Here is a 21397-nt window from a genome sequence, read left to right on the forward strand (position 1 = left end):
GGGTGGGCAGTTAACAATGGGAGCGGGAGGGCAGGGGAGAAACGAGAGCATGGATGCGAAGGGGGGGGGTGCATGGATGCGAAGGGGGGGGAGAAGAGGGCGGGCCAGGCTGGGACATGGGAGCGAGAGGAGAGAGAGAAGCATGGATGCGAGGGGGGGTCATAGAAGGGAGCGAGGGGAATTGCTGGATAGGGATTAATGGAGGGGGCAGGGGACAGAGGAGCATGGATGGGCATGGCTTGGGAGGGCAGGGCTCAGGGAGAGAGGGGAATTGCTGGAAAGGGATGAATGGAGGGGGCAGGGGAGCATGGATGGGCATGGATTGGGAGGGCAGGGCTCAGGCCCAGGGAGAGAGGGGAATTGCTGGATAGGGATGAATGGAGGGGACAGATGGGCATGGATGGATATGGATTGCAGGGCAGGGCTCAGGGAGAGAGGGGAATTGCTGGATAGGGATGAATGGAGGGGGCAGGTGACAGAGGAGCATGGATGGGCATGGATTGGGAGGGCAGGGCTCAGGGAGAGAGGGGAATTGCTGGAAAGGGATGAATGGAGGGGGCAGGGGACAGAGGAGCATGGATGGGCATGGATTGGGAGGGCAGGGCTCAGGGAGAGAGGGGAATTGCTGGAAAGGGATGAATGGAGGGGGCAGGGGACAGAGGAGCATGGATGGGCATGGATTGGGAGGGCAGGGCTCAGGGAGAGAGGAGAAATTGCTGGACATAGAGGGGAGGGAAGAGAGATGAAGGAGATGAAATGAGGGAAAAGGAAGAGAGGAGAAAAACTGCACATGGATGAAGAAAATAGGCAGAAGCTAAGGACCAGAAATGAAGAAGAAAGGAGGAAAGGAAAGAAATAAATGGAAAGGAAGCCCTGGAAACGGAGTTAAGAGGACAGATAGCAGCAGAATCAGATACTGGGCCATCATGATCAGAAAAAGAAAGTCACCAGACAACAAAGGTAGAAAAAAAATCATTTTATTTTCATTTTAGTGTTTGGAATATGTCCACTTTGAGAATTTACATCTGCTATCTTATTTTGCAATGTATAGCAATTTGTTTCTAAGGATATTGCTGACAATTCCTGTCAGTGTGGCAAGTGGTGAGCGATCATTTTCACGGAGGGGGGGGGGGCGCCGCCAACGCCAACTGATAGTCTGCAGGGGGGGCGCCAACTGATAGGCTGCAGGGGGGCGCCAGAGACCCTAGGCACGGCCCTGGTGCAAATCTTGAACGCGATACGTTCTTTAAGTGGGAGCCAGTGAAGTTTCTCTCTTAGGGGTTTTGCGCTTTCATATTTAGTTTTTCCAAATATGAGTCTGGCGGCGGTATTCTGGGCTGTTTGGAGTTTCTTGATATTCTGTTCTTTGCAGCCGGCGTACAGTGCGTTGCAATAGTCCAGGTGACTTAATACCATTGATTGTACCAGGTTACGGAAGATGGATCTCGGGAAAAAAGGTTTTACTCTTTTGAGTTTCCACATGGCGTGGAACATTTTTTTCGTTGTGTTCTTCACATGGGTATCGAGTGTGAGGTTTCGATCAATGGTAATGCCAAGAATTTTCAGACTATTTGAGATGGGGAGAGAGAAGTTTGGTGTGGTTATGGTGGTGAAGTTTCTTGCGTTATGTTGTGAAGTGAGTACAAGACATTGTGTTTTTTCTGCATTAAGTTTTAACTGGAACGCATCCACCCAGGAGTGCATGATTTGGAGGCTTTGGTTGATCTCGTTGGTGATTTCATTTAGATCATGTTTAAACGGGATATAAATCGTGACGTCATCTGCATATATGTAGGGGTTGAGATTTTGATTGGCTAGTAGCTTTGCTAAGGGTATCATCATTAAGTTGAAGAGGGTTGGTGAGAGGGGGGATCCTTGGGGGACTCCGCATTCAGGTGTCCATGTGGCTGATATTTCTGCATTCGTTGTTACTTGGTATGATCAAGTGGTCAGGAATCCTCTGAACCAGTTGAGAACTTTACCTCCACCTCCAAAGTACGCTAACAAGTGTAGTAGTATTTCATGATTGACCATGTCAAAAGCACTGGACATGTCGAATTGTAGGAGGAGTATATTGTTGGCAGTTGCAATTGCTTGTTTAAATGAGTTCATTACAGACACTAGTACGGGTTCAGTGCTGTGATTCGACCTAAATCCTGACTGCGACTCGTGTAGAATTGAGTGTTTGTCTAGGTAATCAGTGAGTTGTTTCGTCACTGTGCCTTCCATGAGTTTGGTTATGAGCGGGATAGATGCTACTGGGCGATAGTTGGTTAGGTCCATTGTGCTTTTCTTAGCATCTTTAGGTAAAGGAGTAGAATGTTTCCTTTATCCGTGGGGAAGAGGCCATTTTGTAGCATGTAGTTTAGGTGTTTCGTGAGGTCTGTTTTGAATTGTTGAGGGGCTGATCTGATAAGGCTAGTAGGGCAGATATCTAATTTGCATTGCGACTTGGCATATTTTCCAAGCGATTGTGAGATGTTGTCGAACAAGAGTGTGTCAAAGTTGGTCCATGATCGGTCTGCTGGGTATTCCTCAGTTATTGGGTCTAGACACTCAAGGATGTTTGCATAGTCAGTTATGTTGGTAGGTATCATGAGTCATAGTTTTATATTTTTTTCTTTAAAGTATTTTGCAAGATTGGTTGCAGATGGGGTGTCTATGTTGTTAGAAGTAACCGGTGTAGTATTTAGTAGTTTGTTTATGAGTGAGAAGAGTTTATGTGTATCCTTGTAGTTTGGTCCGACTTTGGTTTTATAATATGTTCTTTTAGTTTGTCTGATGGTGTATTTGTATTTTCTTTGTAGCTGTTTCCAGTCTTTGAGTGTGGAGTCGTCTTTTTTTCTTGTACCATGCTCGTTCTAGAATTCTGACTTGTGTTTTTAGTTCTTTCAGTTCTTCATTAAACCATGGTATTGAGTTATTTCTGCGTGAGGTTCTGGTTTGAAGCGGTGCTATGTTGTCTAGCACGGTTCTACATCTGTTGTCCCATTCACAAAGAAATTGAGGTGAGTCTGTAGGTGCTGTCAATTCGTCATTATAGAATTGTTGCCAAAATATTAGTGAGTCTATTTTGCCTCTTGTAGTATAGGTTTGTTGTTCTTGTTTTTGTTGTGCTTTCTTTGTTCGCCATTGAAGGGAGAGGTTTGCTCTGTAGTGATCGGACCATGGTGTTGCTGTCCACTTTGTATCTATTAATGTGAGGTTTGGTTCTGATGGGAATTTGTGAGTGATGATATCTAGTGTGTGTCCTTTTTTTATGGGTGGGTTGCATGTTTGGCCAGTGGAGCTCCCATAGTTGGAGGAAGTCCTTGCATTCACAAACGTTACTTAGGTTATTATCTTCAAGGTGAAAGTTGATGTCGCCTGCTATGAGAAGGTTTTGGGTAGAAATACAGGTGTTTGATATGAAATCCATAAAATGCGTTTGGGAGTCTTGCCAATTGCCTGGTGGTCTGTAAAACAGGATAAGGTTTAGGTAGTCATGTAGGTTTGGGTGGTTGATTCTGACTGAAGCTATTTCGAGTTGGGGAAGTATGGATTCGGCTGTTGTTGTGACTGTGAATTGGGAATTATAGATTATGGCTATGCCTCCTCCTCTTTTTCCATTCCTTGTCCAGTGGGTAATTTTGTACCCTGGAGGGCAAAGCTCTAAGATTATGGGGTCTTTGGAGTCATGGATCCAGTTTTCGCTAATTAGTAGGAGATCGAGATTATCAGCTGTGATCCAGTCTGTTATTGTCGTTGTTTTGTTAACTACAGATCTGGCATTAATATAACCCATTTGTATTAGTTGATGGGGTTTGGTTGGGTTCGAGGTTGTGATGATTTCTATCAGTTGTCTTTCTTCTTGGTATTTGAGTTTGTTGAGTCCCTTCTTTCCTTTCTGTTGATAGTGTCCGTGGGTGGTAGGTTTTCCGTACCATTTTTTAATTTTTTGGGTAGGTGTATTGTAGTTGGGTAGTGTGTATGGTTTATGTATTGTGGGTATATTATTGTCCGTGAGAGGGGTTGTGAGTGCGTGGAGGATTAGGAAGAGGCAATAGGTGGTTAGGAGTAGTTTGCTAGTGTTCATGTTGGTGTTAGTTTGTATAGTACAGCGGAGCATGTGAGTTAGTATTCAGTCGTGCGTAACAATGGTAATTGATCGAGATTTACAGTTAGTCGTGCCGTTTAGTGTGTGTGCTTGCAGTCTGTAGTGCAATTCAGTGTATTATAGCATAGAGCAGTGGTAGTTTAGTTTAGTCGTTTAGGTGTTTACAGTTCGGTGTGATGCTATAAGATAGAAAGCATTTAAGCATTAGAGGATTAGGTCATCAAACATTTCAATGATACAGTGATTTTATGCTATTATTCTGCTTAACTACGCAAAATGCTGACTAGAGAGTAATTTCATGAGGGTTAGGTCGTCAAACATTTCAATGATATAATGACTTTCTGTTATTATCCTGCTTAACTTTGTAAGATACTGACTAGAGAGTTATCTTGCTTAACTATGCAAAACACTGACTAGAGAGTTATTTCAGGAAGTGATTCTGTATGCTACAACATCACAGAAGTCCACTGTGGAGCATTCAAAACTTCTCAGTTATCCTGCTTAACTATGCAAAATACTGACTAGAGAGTTGTTTCAGGAAGTGATTTAACATATTACTACAACACAGAAGTCCATTGTGGAGCATTCATTACTTCTCTGCTTTAGTTTTAGTTTCTCCCGCGAGCTGTAACCCTGTCCGCCGTCTTCTTTCTTACGGCAAGCGGGAGGCAGGTTCGGCGCCCAGGTCTCGTGGAGTCTCTCAAGAGAGGTACTGTCATCTCTCCCTGCTTTCTCCGTCTCCTGTGCGGCTTGTGCGCCTTGACTCGTGGTCCGCAATCCCGGTAGGTCCTCCTGTTTTGAAGGTCAGCAGGCGGGAGGGAAGTTTGGGTGCTCAGGACACGTACGGCTCTCTTGGGGAGAGGAGCAGCTGCCTCTCCCTGTGGTCTGCAATCCCGGTAGGTGGATCCCTGGCTCGGTCGTTTCCCCAGGTGGTCACTGCTCCGACGGGCCACCAAGTCCACCTGTTTTGAAGGTCAGCAGGCGGGAGGGAAGTTCGGGTGCTCAGGATCCGCACGAGGTACCATTTGCCCCCCTCTCCTCTCCCGGCTCTTTGAGATCCTTCCTGTGCTCTTGGCGGGTGGATGGTGGGTGGATTAATCATGTAGCCAGGGACTTCACCATATAGAATTTTGTGAACTAGGGAGCAGATTTTAAAGGTGATTCGATCCTTGACAGGAAGCCAATGTAATTTCTCTTGGAGGGGCTTGGCACTTTCAAATTTGGATTTTCCATAAATTAATCTGGATGCTGTGTTTTGGGCCATCTGCAGTTTCTTAATTAGTTGTTTTGGGGTCTGGAGGACCAAAATAATAATTAAATAAGGTGGCTCTGGGGGCAGGACTGGGCCCAGGAAGAGGGGCTTTGATAGTGCCCCATTGTTGCCATGAATGTTGTGGTTTGGCAATCACGCATGTGCACTGCATGCATTTTTTTGTGTGACAGAAGCCCCAGAGAGCGCTGGGAGAGCAAGGGGGCATCAGGAAAGCCCAGCCACAGCCCATTTATGGTGCAAATTTTTTACGCATGCCCAGTCTCTTAAAGGAGACTGGCACTGAAACCTTTAGTTTAAAATAAAATGTTTATAGTGCTTAAAGTAGTAGTAGTAAATCAAATGGTGTAGAGGAGTAGTCTAGTGGTTAGTGCAACAGACTTTGATCTTAGGGAACTGGGTTCAATTTCCACTGCAGCTCCTTGTGACTCTGGGCAAGCCCCAGGTACAAATAAGTACTACTACTACTACTTATCATTTCTAAAGTGTGTATAATTATACTACAGCAAGATGCCCACCGGAAGGGTGGAAGGCCAGATTTTAGGACTCAGGCTGTAAAAATACCAGCTAGGTTTAAAAATCTATGACTGGCTGAGCAAGGACTTGCTCTTCCTGCAAGTTCATAGAATCTGAAAAAAAAAGCAGATGGAAAAAAATGAGACAGAGGTAATACAAAGTTCATGAGAAAGGTATGAGAGGTATTGCAGCCGGAAGATGTGAAACTGTTATCTCAACGCTTCCCAAAACATGTTGATAATTAGCAGTAGCTGAGAACGGAAGGAGGTGGGCACATCAGATCGCAGATCGCATGGGAAAGTATGATCTCAGGAAGTTGAGACATATAAGGAGCTAGGTTCCTCACCATTCACTTCTATGGAGAGGATAGAGTATAAAAGGTGTGAGATTTTGACTTAGTTTGAGAGTCCTCTCCAGACGGCGAAGCCCTGTGCGGTTGAAAGCAGAATTTGATGTCTGTATTTGTACCAACTTGAAGACTTGTCTTTGGGTAAGAAATAAAATGTATCTATTTATTTAAACCTATCTCTGTCTTTATTTCTCTTGATTCTATCTTCTCTGTACCTTACATCTAGCCTACAAGGCAGATCACATACAAGTGACACTCAGTCTTTGGAGAAACTTAGACAGATTTTTAATAGGCTTTATGTGGGAGCACAAATGGCCCAGAATATACCTAGATCCAGAGAAACAGAAAGCAGTAGTTATGGGAATTAGTTTTCAATTACAGCTCCTAATGCCACCCCAGAACAGACCCCCTTATGATTGGGTGACAATGGAGGTTAGAGAAACTATACAGAACCTGATATATGAAATAAGTACCTTTAGTCCCCCGTGTGAAGGAGTCAGAAAGAGGTCTATAAGGAGGGGGGATTTAAAACAAGTGCTACTAGACGTATGCAGCGCTGTACACTTGAACATGAAGAGACAGACCCTGCTCGACAGAGTTTACAATCTAATTAGGACAGATAAACAGGACAAACAAGAGATAAGGGAATAGTAAAGTGAGGATGATAAAATAAGGGTTCTGAACACGTGAATAAGGGTTAGGAGTTAAAAGTACCTATATATACTATATAAACCACTTTGAATACAGTTGCAAAAACCACAGAAAGGCAGTATATCAAGTCCTATTTCCCTTTCCCTAAAGTGATCCAGCACTCCCTTATATGGTGTGAAGCTACAGGGTTTGGCACTGCTATTTTCGAGGCGGTGCTGCTGGAAGAGGAAGGAGTCTACCTCCCTCCTCCCACAAAGATGAGGGGGAAAGGGCCGCTAGACCACCAGATCGGGGGGGGGGGGGGCTTGATTTGCGTCCCATTGGGTTAACAAGGCTTTTGTGGGGGGATGCTGGGGGGGTTATGGGGTTGGAGACCCACTGGATCTCCAGCCCCCCCCCCCCCGAACTTGTGCTTGCGAGGGGTCGGGGGACTGGAGATCCATGTTGCTGGCTCGGGTTGGGGGTTTGGTGGGGGCACTAGGCCACCAGGGCCATGCTGTTTGGGATCTGGTGGTCCCACAGACCTCCAGCCCCTGTGTTTGACAGGTCTGGGCTTTTGACAGCCCAGACCTGTCAAACAAGTGCAGGAGGATTGCGCTGAGGCACAATCCTCCCACATTTTACCCTATGAACAGAGATAATAGCGCACATAAATTTGCATGCTATTATCTCTGATCCTGTTTTTAGAGTGCTGTTTGGAACTGTGCAGTGCTTTTGATCATCTGGGCATTAGGGACCTGAAGTTATTTAAGGGGCACATGCAGGGAAAGTATGAGGAGAAGCAGGGTGGACTCTGAAGAGTCAGAGTTGTGTGTGTGAGTCTGGTAAAATTTTGTGCTAAAGTGGATCAGAAGCAAGGTTGACTGGAACATCTGGTGAGAATCCTGTCAAAAAGAGGTGTGTGGAAAAGAGAAATTAGTGCTTAGGAGCATTTAAAATTGAATTTTGGGATAATTTGTAGAACTTTTATGTGAACTGGTGAAAATGAAGAAGTACTAGATTTTGGTTAGAGGATTTAGATAATTTTTGGATTTAATTCTGACTTTAAGACCAAGACATGTAAAAGAATTTTTGGATAAAGTGATGGAGTTTGGCTTTGTGAATCTGGAACAGTGAGACTCTGAGAGAAGCAAGTTCTTTGCTGATTTCCTGTTTCTGAAGAGAGCTGGGTTTAAGAAATTACGTTTATTTGAGAAGTGCTTATTTCCCTAAGGTGAATTTATAATTTCTAAAGTGAAAGTTTTGTTCTGCCAGTGACTTTTCTGTCACCAGCATTGCTTAAAGTTGTGCCTGTCTTATTAGTAATCTAGAGGAACTCATATCTGGCTGTGGTGTGGGTGTGAGTTTGCAGTCCTGCTGAAGTGAATCCACCCAGAAGACCTGTAAGCCCACTCACTCTCGTTTTCATTTGTTCACTTTCATCCCTCCAGTCTACCTTGCTCATTTTCTCATACCCTGTTCTGTCTTTCATCATCCCAGCATCCCTTGCTCACTTTCACTCCATTCCACTTTTTCATTCTCTTGCACTCATTTATCCCAGTCTCCGTTTTGCCCCCTTTGTTCCGCATTCATTTTTTCCCCCTTTCTCACCACCACTCTGCATTGGTTCACCCCTTGTCTTCCACATTGCTATGGTTATTTACCTGAACATGCAGGAAAGGATGTGAAGTATGCAAGGATGGTGGAATGGTATTTGATACCCTAGGAAATCTTTCAGCCTTTCATCCTCCTCAATTAGCCTCTGGGTCCCTAAGACCCCTCTCACCCCCCTTCCCCAAGTTGAAATTCTGATAAACTCAACTCTTATGATCACCCCAACAACACCCCTTCCAGAGAAATCCTGTAAAACACATACGTGGATATTATACTTTTAAATATCAAGCTTTGTTTTAAATACATACACAAATGGGTAACGCATGCAGCAGTGGCGTTCCTAGGCTGGCTGACACCTGGGGCAGATCGCCAATGCGCCCCCCCCCCCCGGGTGCAGCGCGGTCCCCCCGGGTGCATTTTTACCTGCTGGGGGGGGGGGGGGGTGCCGCGCGCCTGTCGGCTCCGAGTCCGCTCGTTCCCTGCTGCTCCCTCTGTCCCGGAACAGAAAGTAACCTGTTCCGCGCAGAGGGAGCAGCAGGGAGGGAACAAGCGGGCTCGGCCAACAGGCGCGCGGCACCCCCCAGCGGCGTGCACCTGTGGCGGACTGCCCCCACCGCCCCCCCCCCCCCCCCCACTTGGTACGCCACTGGCATACAGATCATTGTGCATAAAATTCTTTCCCACCGCTATGCATATAAATGCGTGTGTGCGTGTGTTCTGGGACAGGTTGTGAGTGTGTATGTAAATGTTTGTGGTAATACTTAAAACAAATAGGAGGAAATATTTTTTCAATCAACCAAATAGTTAAGCTCTGGAACTTGTTGCCGGAAGATGTGGTTACAATGGTTAGCATATCTGGGTTTAAAAAAATGTTTGGACAACTCTCTGGAGGAAAAGTCCATAGCCTGCCATTGAGATAGACATGGGGAAGTCACTGCTTGCCTGGAATCAGTAGCAATGAATCTTGCTACTATTTGGGATTCTTCCAGGTACTTGTGACCTGGACTGGCCACTATTGGAAGCAGAATACTGGGCTGGATGGACCGTCAGTCTGACCCAGTAAGGCTATTCTTATGTTCTTATGGATGTGTTTGTGTTTTGATATGTGTGAGTGCGTCTATCTATCTATCTATCTATCTATCTATCTATCTATATGCATGCTTTGTGTGTGTCTGTGATCAGGAGAAAATATGATTGGGGAAGGCAATTAGAAAGATGCAATTCCATAATCACTGTGTTACAGTAAATCAGTGTATATATGTTGCAGCTGTTGGGAGTGTTTCTCCATAGAAATGTATTGGGGCACTTTTCGATGGGATTCATTTCTCTTCTGTCTCCCACACATGCAGAAACTTCACTTCTATAGCATAGAAACTTCCTCCTTAAACATGTGGGCACAAAGTATGTGCAGATTTGCCATTAGCTTAATCTAGTCCTGCTCATGGCATGTAGGGATAGTTGTGGGGGACTAGTTGTGGAGATGTGGCAATTTGTGGGGTGGTGGGCTGTTATGGGGGGTAGTTTTTGGAGTTGGGGCAATTTGTGTGTTCTCGTGTCAGTTGTGGGTAAGGTAGTCTTGGGGGATGATGGGCAGTTTCAGGGAGTGGAGGAGTAGCCTAATGATTAGTGCAGCAGGCATTAATCCTGGCAACCTGGATCCTAGTATTTTTGGAAAGAGTAAACAATTGATTAATGTCTACCCGTTCTATTCTACCCGTTCCATTCCACTCATTATTTTATAGACCTCTATCATATCTCCCCTCAGCCATCTCTTCTCCAAGCTGAAGAGGGGGAAGGAGAAATGGGACTTGATATACCACCTTTCTTCTGAGGTGTTTGCAACTACATTCAAAGCAGTTTACATATATTCAGGTACTTATTTTGTACCAGGGGCAATGGAGGGTTAAGTGACTTGCCCAGAGTCACAAGGAGCTGCAGTGGGAATCAAACTCAGTTCCCCAGGATCAAAGTCCACTGCACTAACCACTAGGCTACTCCTCCACTGTAGCCGTAGCTGCTTTAGCCTTTCCTCATTGGGAAGTCTTCCCATCCCCTTTATTGTTTTATTGTTTTCATGCCCTTCTCTCTACCTTTTCTAATTCCACCATATCCTTTTTGAGATGTGGTGACCAGAACTGCACACAATATTCGAGGTGCAGTCGCACCATGGAGCTATACAAAGGTATTATAACACCCTCATTTTTGTTTTCCTTTCCTTTCCTAATAATACCTAACAATCTATTCACTTTCTTAGCCACTGCTGCACACTGAGCAGAGGGTTTCAAAGTATCATCAATGATGACACCTAGATTCCTTTCCTGGTTGGTGACTCCTAATGTGGAACCCTGCATTACATAGCTATAGTTCAGGTTACTCTTTTCCACATGCATCACTTTGCACTTGCTCACATTAAACATTATATGCCATTTGGATGCCCAGTCTCCCATCTCATAAAGTTCTCTTGTAATTTTTCACAATCCTCTTACGATTTCATTTTCCTATATGATTGGTACCCACATGTACCAAGACAGCCGGCTCCTCCCCAGCACTATCTAAAATTCTATATAGGTGACACGTGAGGTCCGCCACCTTCGCACTAGGCAGGTAAGTGACCAGGTGATCCTCACGTCCAACAGCCACACAGCTATCTACATACCTCTACTGCATCCCGCCCACAGCTTTACTCCATTTGTTCCAGCCTCATTCTTTTCCATTCTGCTCTCTAGTCGATCCCCTCCTGTTATTCCTAGGGATGTGTATTCATTTGATATGACATGCAATGTATCAATGTCCCAAGCTTTCTTGAATTCAGATACAGTTTTCATCTTCACCACCTCCACCAGGAGGCTGTTCCACAAATTCACCACCCTTACCATGAAGAAGTATTTCCTCAGGTTACTTCTGAGCCTATCCCATTTCACCTTCAAACTATGCCTCCTCATTCCAGAGCTTCCTTTCATTTATGCCATGTAGGTATTTAAACATCTCTATCGTATCTCTCCTCTCCTGCCTTCTTTCAAAGTATACATATTGAGATCTTTACGTCTGTCCTCATATGCTTTAGGATGAAGACCACTGACCATTTTAGCAGCCACCCTCTGGACCAACTCCCATCCTGTTTATTTTGTTTTATTTTGTTTTTGTTTCTTTCATTTGTTTTTTATAAGATTGCACCTTCTTTTGAAAGAGTGCATACTTTTTGAAAAGTGCACATTGTTAATGAAGAAGACACACTCTTTCTGAAAGAGGTCATACACTTTCCCTTTAGTGTGCACATGCACACACCGCTGTGCATGTGTGAATAGTGCACACATGCACACACTGTCAGAAAAGAGTATGCAATGCTCCAAAAGAGGATGCTTTCTGAATAGAAATGAAAAAATTGTAAAACAAAACAAAAAAGTTCCTGTAACATGAGAAATGCTACAAAATGAAATTCTTTGGGTTGCACACTCTTGGATATTCCCCCACCACATATTCTTTCCCTCCTGTCCTGTATAGAGAACTAGAAGGGAGGAGTGAGACTGGACTAAATAGAGAACAGGACAAGAGATACTATGCTCATCAATCCAGCCCCTCCTTTCCTGTCTTCCTCATCCCACAATATTATAGGCAATAATAGTAGTTTTCAAGTCATGTTTAATAAAGAAGCGACAGAGAAATGACAGATTAACTAATGAGACAATAAGGGTAATTGAGAAGGAAAAAATATGTTTCTATTACTTGAGAAGAACCATTAAGGGCTACTAAAAGGCACTACCATGTTATCATTCATTAAAATACATTAATGTGCATTACCACAGATCCATTTTATGCATTTGGGCCTATTTACTAATAATGCATATTAATGGGACTCACTGTTTTACTGCAAAGCTGTAAATTAATCTAAGCAAAGAACTGATTCACCTGTCTGTTCTCACAGAAAAGAACTGTGATTTATCTTATCACCCTCAGTGAAAAAGCTTAGAACAATGGTTCCCAAACCTGGTCCTGGAGGCACCACAGCAAGTCAGGTTTTTAGGGTATTCACAATGAATATTCATGAGAGAGATTTGCTTGCACTGTTTCTACTACATGAAATCTCTCTCATGAATATTCATTGTGGATATCCTGAAAACCTGACTGACTGGGGTGCCTCCAAGATCAGATGTGGGAACCACTGGCTTAGAGGAGAAGGGGAGTAAACACTGTAGTAACTATGTGATAACTGTTGGTACATATGTTTTGATATCATTTCAATATTGTTGCTGTTTGTCTCTTTAATATTTGAACTTGTTTACTGAATCATTGGTTCAGAACAACACTACTAGAGTCGACCCATGGCTCCCCTTTGTCCCTTACCAGAAGTTGTAATGACCAAACTGGTATTCTCTCCAAATTCCTTCTTCTATCTTTTTTGCATATCACTTTTTGATTTATTTATTTCTTTTGTTTTGCCTTCACTTGTCTGCATATCCTCCTGGGAGGTGGATCATTAATTCTTGGAGGTTCTATTCTACTGGAAGAGCAACCCTGTTGTAGACCTTACCACATTTACCTGGTAAGCTTTTGGTCCAGATCTCATCATCATCAAAGTGGGTGTCACCGGAGATAGGGTGTTCTCCAGGGAAGAATGCATGGGCCAGGGTGCCCCCTATACCATCAAAGGGGTAGCCATCCTCATGGTGTGAGCGACTGAAATCAATAAGTATATCAGCATCTGCTGAAGCCTCCTGGAAGCTGATCTCTGAAGATTTGCTCCATACATTTAATGCTTTTAGCATAAGATCGTGGATTTCTTGGTGAGTCAGAGGTGAAGCATGAGGAAAGCTGTTTACCCTGGTAGAGAATAGAAAGATGAGGACATTGTTCAACATGAGACTGCACTTTGGAATACTTCTCAATGTCTCTTTCCTTTTATCTTTGTCTTTATTTTTTGTAATTTCACTCTCTTCACCTCTGTTGCTTCACTTATCAGTCTGTCTGCCTCTCTTTGTATCAGGGGTTCTCAACCCAGTCCTCAGGACACACCTAGCCAGTCAGATTTTCAGGATATCCAATGGAAGTAGAGATATCTACATAACTTTTCTGTATGTAGCCCTCCCACTACTATCTAGGTGCTAAAAATGGTAAGGGAGGGGGAGAGCGATCATCCCGCAAATTTCTCAACCTGCACTACGCCAGCTGCAAAGGACTCAAATACAAGCTGATGCACACCGCTACCTTCTCGTACCAGAGCACGCAGTTATGGAATGCATTACCTACTGACTTGAAAGCAATCAAAGAAACAACTATCTTCCGAAAATCTCTGAAAACATTCTTCTTCAACAAGGCCTACAATGAGAACCTATAACCTCACCAAGCCACCTCACTACCCAATCAATAATGAACGCCCACCATATACAACTACCCTAACAACTCTCCTCCTTCTTCCCTCTTCCCTTCCTTAATCGCTACACATTATTAACTGTATCTGATCTCCCTTCCTTAATCGCTACACATTACTAACTGTATCTGATTTCCTTATATAACAATGTTAACAAATCTATGTAAGCCACATTGAGCCTGCAAATAGGTGGGGGAATGTGGGATACAAATGCAATAAATAAATAAATAAATAATCATCTGTTACTTTACTTGGTAAAATAGACTGGAGTTTTAGGAACTTTTCTTCCTAAAATTACAGATCACATATCTATCCAAGTTATCATCCTATATGCTAGCCGAGGGGGTTTAAGGAAATAGAACTTTTGAAAACATACATATCAACTTTATGTACATCAATTTTACATGTATTACAGGTTAACATATGTAAAATTGATTCTTTGGACATTAATTTTTAAGGTACACTACAAGCCAAATGCATGTTAATGAATGCACAGGTTTATTGGTATCTTTTAATATCTTTGTGAGTGATATTACAGAAGGACTGTCGGGTAAGATTTGCTTCTTTGTGGCAGATACAAAACTCTGTAATAGGGAAGACCAGTGGCATTGCCATGGTGGTGTTGGTGGGGGGCCTTGGGCTCAGGCCCCCTTCATACTTACAGCACCTCCTTAAATGGCTGGCAGGGATGCTGAAGCTCCGCCAGCCAAAGAAATGCAGTGCCTGAGTCACTCCCCTTTTCCTTGTGCTGCTTCTGTAATACAGAAATCGGTGGTGTGCCTCCAGCTGCCGCTGCTTGGACTTATCGCACATGCTCAGTTCGTGCAGGAACTGAACATGCTCGGGGAGTCCTGGAGTTGGAGGCTGAAGGCATGCTGCTGGCTGACTTCTGCATTACAGAAGCAGTGCAAGGAGGAGAGGAGCGGCTTGGGCCCTGCATTCCTGTGGCTGGTGGAGCCTTGGCAACCCTGCCAGTAAAGGTATGTTTTAACATGTGCTCCTAGTGCCCCCAGACAAAAGTAACCTTGGTATCATCATGAGCTGCAACTACTGAAAAGGCAGTCTTGTTGGGCAAAAAGACATTGGTGTAAACACCGCACACCTGAGTTATTACAAGCTTGCAAGCACCATCGTAATGTTTACAACTCACAAGTAAAGGTTGCTAAAAAGTCTCATTTTCAGAAGCTTATTGTATCCATGACTAAAAATGCTATTCAGTATTGTTAGCTGACTTACCACTCACAGTTTGGACAGTTCCTCACACATTCAACCCTCTGCTGACATGCTGGCAGACTACTTCTCTTCTAAGATTGCTCACCTTAGAAATTAATTTACATTGCTTGATGGTTTCCAGATTGAGGTATCCTCTAATCCTGTGGTAGCTGATCTTGTCCCCTCAGACGAAACCTCCTTAACTTCGAGATGGACTTCCTTTCAAATTCCAACTCTCCAAGAATTGAGCTCTGTTCTTACATCCATGAGGCTTACTACATCATATCTGGACTCTATACCATCGTCCTGGCTGACACTGACTGAACATGGCCTACTTCCTTTTGTATTGAATATGATAACTCAAAGTCTATCATCTGGTCTTGTTCCATTGTTATGGAAAAAAAACGGTCAAATGACCAATATTAAAAAAAAAACAACACACTAGATCCTTCTGTGCCCACTCATTATCTTTCATTTTCTAATCTTTCAAAGTTATTAGAGAAACTTGTCTTCCAACAATGTCTTGGTCATGTTGAAAATTGTTCTATTTTGCATCCCTGCCAGTCCAGATTTCGTGCACATCATAGCATGGAAACCATAGTTACTGCTTTCCTCAGTGAAATCCATTCCATTCTCGACTCAGGGAATTTAGTAGTTGTGGTGTCACTTGATCTGTCCACAGCCTTCAATCTTGTTGATCACTCTCTTCTGTTATCTAGACTTTCTAACGTTGGTTTAGGTGATACAGTTCTTAATTGGTTTACATCATATTTGACCGATTGTTCTTTTATAGTATGTACCAAATCCCAATCTGCTCCTCACCAACTCATTTATGGTGTCCATCAAGGTTCGGTCATCTCCCCATTGCTCTTCAATAGCTTTCTTAGTCCATCGGCAAATGTTATTCTGGATCACAACATTAGGGCTTTCTACTATGCTGACGATATCCTCTTGCTTTTTCCTACATCATCTGTCACTTTGGATACTGGACCTCTGCAGGATTGTTTAAAATCTGTATCACAATGGCTACAGTCTCACAAACTAGTCTTAAATCCGGAAAAAAACAACTGCATGTCGGATACCTATTTATGATTCACTGCTATCATTAGTGTCCCCTCTGTTTGACATGGAAGTCCTGTGAAGTTCTTCCGCTATTTAGGGATGCAATTTGATTCTCATCTTACTATTGAAAAGCCAACTTCCGAGTACTTCAACTAGGCTTTTTGACACTTCTTCAACTTACAGGCTTATTTTCGAAAGAGAAGGGCACCCATCTTTCGACACAAATTGGGAGATGGGCGTCCTTCTCACAGTGTCACCCAAATCAGCATAATTGAAAGCCAATTTGGGGCATCCTCAACTGCTTTCCGTCGCAGGGATGACCAAAGCTCATGGGGGCGTGTTGGAAGCGTAGCGAAGGCGGGACTAGGGCATGCCTAACACATTGGTGTCCTTGACCGATAATGGAAAAAAGAAGGGTGTCCCTGATGAGCACTTGGGCGGCTTTACATGGTCCATTTTTTCTTACGACCAAGCCTCAAAAAGATGCCCGAACTGATCAGATGACCACCGGAGGGAATCGGGGATGACCTCCCCTTACTCCACCAGTGGTCACTAACCTCCTCCCACCCTAAAAAAAAATTAAATATTTTTTCCAGCCTCTATGCCAGCCTCAAATATCATACCCAGCTCCATGACAGCAGTATGTAGGTCACTGGAGCAGTTTTAGGGGGTACCGCAGTGCACATCAGGCAGGTGGACCCAGGCCCATCCCCCCTACCTGTTACACTTGTGGTGGTAAATGTGAGCCCTCCAAAACCCACCACAAACCCACGGTACCCACATCTAGGTGCCCCCCTTCAACCCTAAGGGCTATGGTAGTGGTGTACAGTTGTGGGGAGTGGGTTTTGGTGGGGTTGGGGGGCACAACACACAAGGTAAGGGAGCTATGCACCTGGGAGCTTTTTCTGAAGTCCACTGCAGTGCCCCCTAGGGTGCCCGGTTGGTGTCCTGGCATGTGAGGGGGACCAGTGCACTACGAATGCTGGCTACTCCCATGACCAAATGGCTTGGATTTGGTCATTTCCAAGATGGGCATCCTCGGTTTCCATTATTGCCGAATACATGGAATGACCATCTCTAAGGTCGACCTAAATGTTGAGATTTGGGCCTCCCTGACCGCATTATCGAAACGAAAGATGGCCGCCCATCTTGTTTTGATAATAAGGGTTTCCCTGCCTCTTTGCAGGGGCATCCTGCGAGTGCGTCCTCAGGAAAACTTGGGCGCCCCATTCGATTACACCCCTCTTAGTCTCCTACGGGGTCCTCTAAGTTTTCCTGCATTAAATACTCCTGTTCAAGCTTTTTTAAATCTCCTGTATGGACTATTGCAACTCAGTTTAAGCAGGTATTACCAAGCACCAACTGAATACAATCCTACAAAATATGACTGCTTGCTTTCTACATAGTGCAAAAAGATATGACCATGTCAGTCCTTTATTACACTCTTTGCACTGGTTACTAGAGAATAACATGGAGACCGGGACCCGAGGTAACCATGGGGACAGGGACAAACTTTGTCCCCATGTCATTTTCTACTTTGAAGCCTGTTAATGAACTGGACTGTTATTTGAGTAATACAGATGAAGATATTTTGATTTTTTGGAAAAACAAACAAACATGCTAGCCACAACTAGCAAAATTTGCATGGGGGAATCCTGTATATTCCTGCTACCAGCACATCTTCTAAGAAGACATCTTTTATTGCAGGAAGGACTGTGGAAAAGACAGGAGAGCTAGACTGAATCCTGAGATTGTTGATGACTTATTTTTCCACAGATTAAAAAATCATAACAGTGCTTCACAGGGCATATTTCTTCCCTCTAGGGCATACAGAATGGGTTGTATTTTGTACCCCTGGACATTTTAACAGGGTGGATTAGGATTCCCTGTGGTAGTAGAAGTCAGCTATTGTTGGGGTACAGGGTGGTGGTGATGGGGGCTATTATAATTGCTTGTTGTTATTATTGTTTTCTATTTGTGATTTATAAACAACAGTTGCACAGCATATTGTTCCTTTTTATACTTAATATAAAGATTTAAATATAAAATCATGTGTTCGAGGCTTCTGCAGATGAGGACAGAGCCCACAGAGATGGGGCAGGGTCCACAGGAATGGGACGGGGATGGAGGCAGAACCTGCGGGGATGGGGTGGGGATGGAGACAGAACCCATGGGGATTGGGCTGGGATGGGGACACACTTTGTCCCTGTGTCATGTTCTACTGGATACATATTGCATTCAGTGTGCAATTTAAGATCTTTTGTTTGACTTTTAAAGCCTATCACTTGGGAATTCCTTCCTATCTATCAGATTTGGTCATTCCATATACTCCGACACAGTCTTTATGCTCAGATAGTCATCAACTTACTCTTCCTTCATTAAAGAAGGCTCATTATGAAAGTACTCAAGCCTCAACATTTTTCTATCTGGCTCCAAGACTATGGAATGAGTTACTGAAATACATTAGATCGGAACCCTCTTTTCTGAATTTTAAATCCTGTTTAAAAACATACTTTTATGAATTGACTTATGGGTTGGTAAAGTCATGAATTCCCTTTTGAGTTGTTAGGGTTGAAAGAATAGAAGGTGCACTGCTTGTCAGTTTTTCATTCTCTCTATACCTTGTTTTAAACCTTTTATCTACCCCCTCTTGAGTGATTGCGTTAACTGTCCTATCTAAGTAATGGCATTCTTTTCCTAAACTGAGTAATGTTTTTTTATTTAACTGTAAACCGCTTAGATTCTGGCAGGTGGTATATCAAATGCTAGAATAAACATAAAATAACACATATTAATGGTATCCCACACAGATAACTTTCTCCTTAGAGAGCTTCAATATTCTTGATCCTAAGCAATCAGGATTTTGAAAAATTTACAACATTAAAACTTGTATGATACCCCGTGTCTTGGAACTTAAATTAATCTTGGATAAGGGACTTTGAGGCTGCAGGGTTACAAAGGGTTGAATGCTGGTTGTAAGCGCCGAGGAATGCAGAGAGGACTTGTGCATGGATATTAACTGACGCGGAAAACTCAGCCACAAATTGTACAAAAATATATGTTGATGAGGTAATTTAGGTATTCTGTGGTATGCAGAGAATATGCTGCCCACTTTTAACTCTTACACAATGTGAGAATTTTTCCATGATGGTCTGGGGTAGTGTAGAAGGTTTTGCAGAGAGGATTTGTTATCTATCAATCACATTAAAGTGCTGGTTTTGTCTTCTTATGCAAGCAGAAGGAAGCCCGTGCAAGTTTTAAAGGCAGATGTCCAAACAAAACTGAAAATGAAAACACATATGAACCTCTTGAAAATTTCAAGTGGAAAACAATTTGCGCAATGTTTATATTTAGGCACAGAAAAACAAGCACTGATTGTGCTGACACTTTCATTTTTGGTTTGGACATGTGCACAAGAAGCTGTGTTTACTGCGAAACCTTGTGCGCATGCATTCGGTATACTACCCCTACATTTGCCTCAGATTCATTGCTCATAAAATTTGCATGCAATTTGCTTCCTGCATGCTGCGGTATTATGCTTGTGGTAGAAGCTATGCACCCAGACATCTGCTCGTGGCTCTACCCCTTTGTGCATTATTGATGCATCTGGATTTATCATCAGCTTTTTATATGGTACACCACGATTTGTTGCTAGTGAAACTTGATACTATTGGGATCTCAGGTTTTGTGTAGTCTTGTTTCTCTGCTTTCTTAAAAAATCATTGCTACAGGATATAAAAGAATGGAAACATTTCCATACCTTGGTCTCTGGGTTGTGGTGTTCCCCTGTCCTCTTCAATATAAATATATATATATATATTTTTTTTTTTTGTTTTTTTTTGTTTGTTTGTTTTGTTTTTTATTTCTTTGGGCTTTACTTCTAGTTTATTCTATTACATACATGCTGATGATATTCAGATTGTTTTTCTCATAGTACCATTGATAGTTGAGACAGTCACATTTGTGAGTCATTGCTTAATGAGGATATCTCGCTGAATGGTTAAAAATTCTCTTAAATTAAATGCTGATAAAACTATATTGCTGTGAGTGGTTGGAAATCTAAACCCTTACCTGCAGGCTATCTCCTTACAAAAATCAATTTGTAGCAGGGATGTGAATTGATTCTAATTTAGATGAGGAAACACAAATTAGAATTGTGCAGTGCCATTTTAGAAAAGTCAGGGAAATGTGAATATAGATGTTTTAGGGAAAACGTGCACAGCTTGTGACAGATTCTGTAATTCCAGGGCTGTACATGTAAGTGTAGTGCAAAATCGACCTAGTTCCAGTCCCAACCAAAACATCTAAAAGCTGTCAAAAATATACAGGAGATAAGTGGCTAGCCCCCCAAATCACAGGATGGTAAAAACAGAAATATAGAACTTTCAGAAAGGGTGCAGATGATGCTGAAAATGTCCAACATGGCCAAACACATGTATGCCCTGCCCTTATACTGAGGCAGCATGGGCATAATTATATATAAGAAATTATATTAAGTGTTAATTCTGTTTAAAGGTGGTTAAATTCTGTTTTAACTCTTCAGTCCTGCAAGTGATGAAGGAATGCCAGATGGTTCAGATTATTTAGAAATCTAGCCTTGCTGGGTTAAAAGGTCAAAGACAGAAATTTCTTTCACCCCTTGTGAGTGATGGATTGCTAAATGCTGGCACATCTGTATACTATTATGAATGAACAAAGCATGAGCCAGACATGCTGTAGTTTAAAAGTAGTTTAAAGCTGGTTAAATAATTCTAGATATAAATGAGTTAGATTTTAGAAGTTCTTGCTTATAAGGAATACTGATTCTGTGTATTTTAGAATATGTGTATTCTGTGTAGTTAATATGTAGAATACCTTTTTAAATCTAATGTTTGTTCAACTCTTTGCCTTACGTTCTGAGTAGGATTGTAGTGAAAAGGTCAGCATATGGTTTGAGTTTTCTGCAGTCCTGGCTGGTTTAATGTATGGAGCTGGTGGGTGAAAAAGGTCAGGAAAAGTCTTGATTAATTATAAGTAAATGTAGGAATGGTCCTGAAAGTAATAACAAACTATAGCTGTATGCTATTAAGTAAGACTGGCCCTTGACCCCTTAATGAATGCCAGAGTTCAATTAGTAGTTAGTATGGAGTTGACTAGGAATATGAGAATTTAATAATAATAAAATGTAAGAGACTGGTGCCAAATTGTCTGGTGTAAGAGGCCCCAGGTCATAGGTCAGTTTGAGAAATATCAAACCTATGTAATTGATATTTTTTAAGTAATGTATGGTAATAATTAGTTCAG

General features: G+C 42.8%; 1 protein-coding gene across 1 annotated transcript in view; it reads right to left on the bottom strand.

The window, feature by feature from the left end:
• MMP25 (matrix metallopeptidase 25) overlaps positions 1-21397 on the bottom strand; it is a 426665-nt gene that overhangs the window by 185403 nt on the left and 219865 nt on the right. Inside the window, exon 4 of the mRNA XM_030210435.1 lies at positions 13013-13293. Coding sequence (XP_030066295.1) covers positions 13013-13293 — 281 coding nt within the window. The remainder of the gene's footprint in view (positions 1-13012; positions 13294-21397) is intronic.

Source organism: Microcaecilia unicolor, chromosome 7 (assembly GCF_901765095.1).
Source record: "Microcaecilia unicolor chromosome 7, aMicUni1.1, whole genome shotgun sequence".
In the NCBI taxonomy this organism is placed as follows: domain Eukaryota; kingdom Metazoa; phylum Chordata; class Amphibia; order Gymnophiona; family Siphonopidae; genus Microcaecilia; species Microcaecilia unicolor.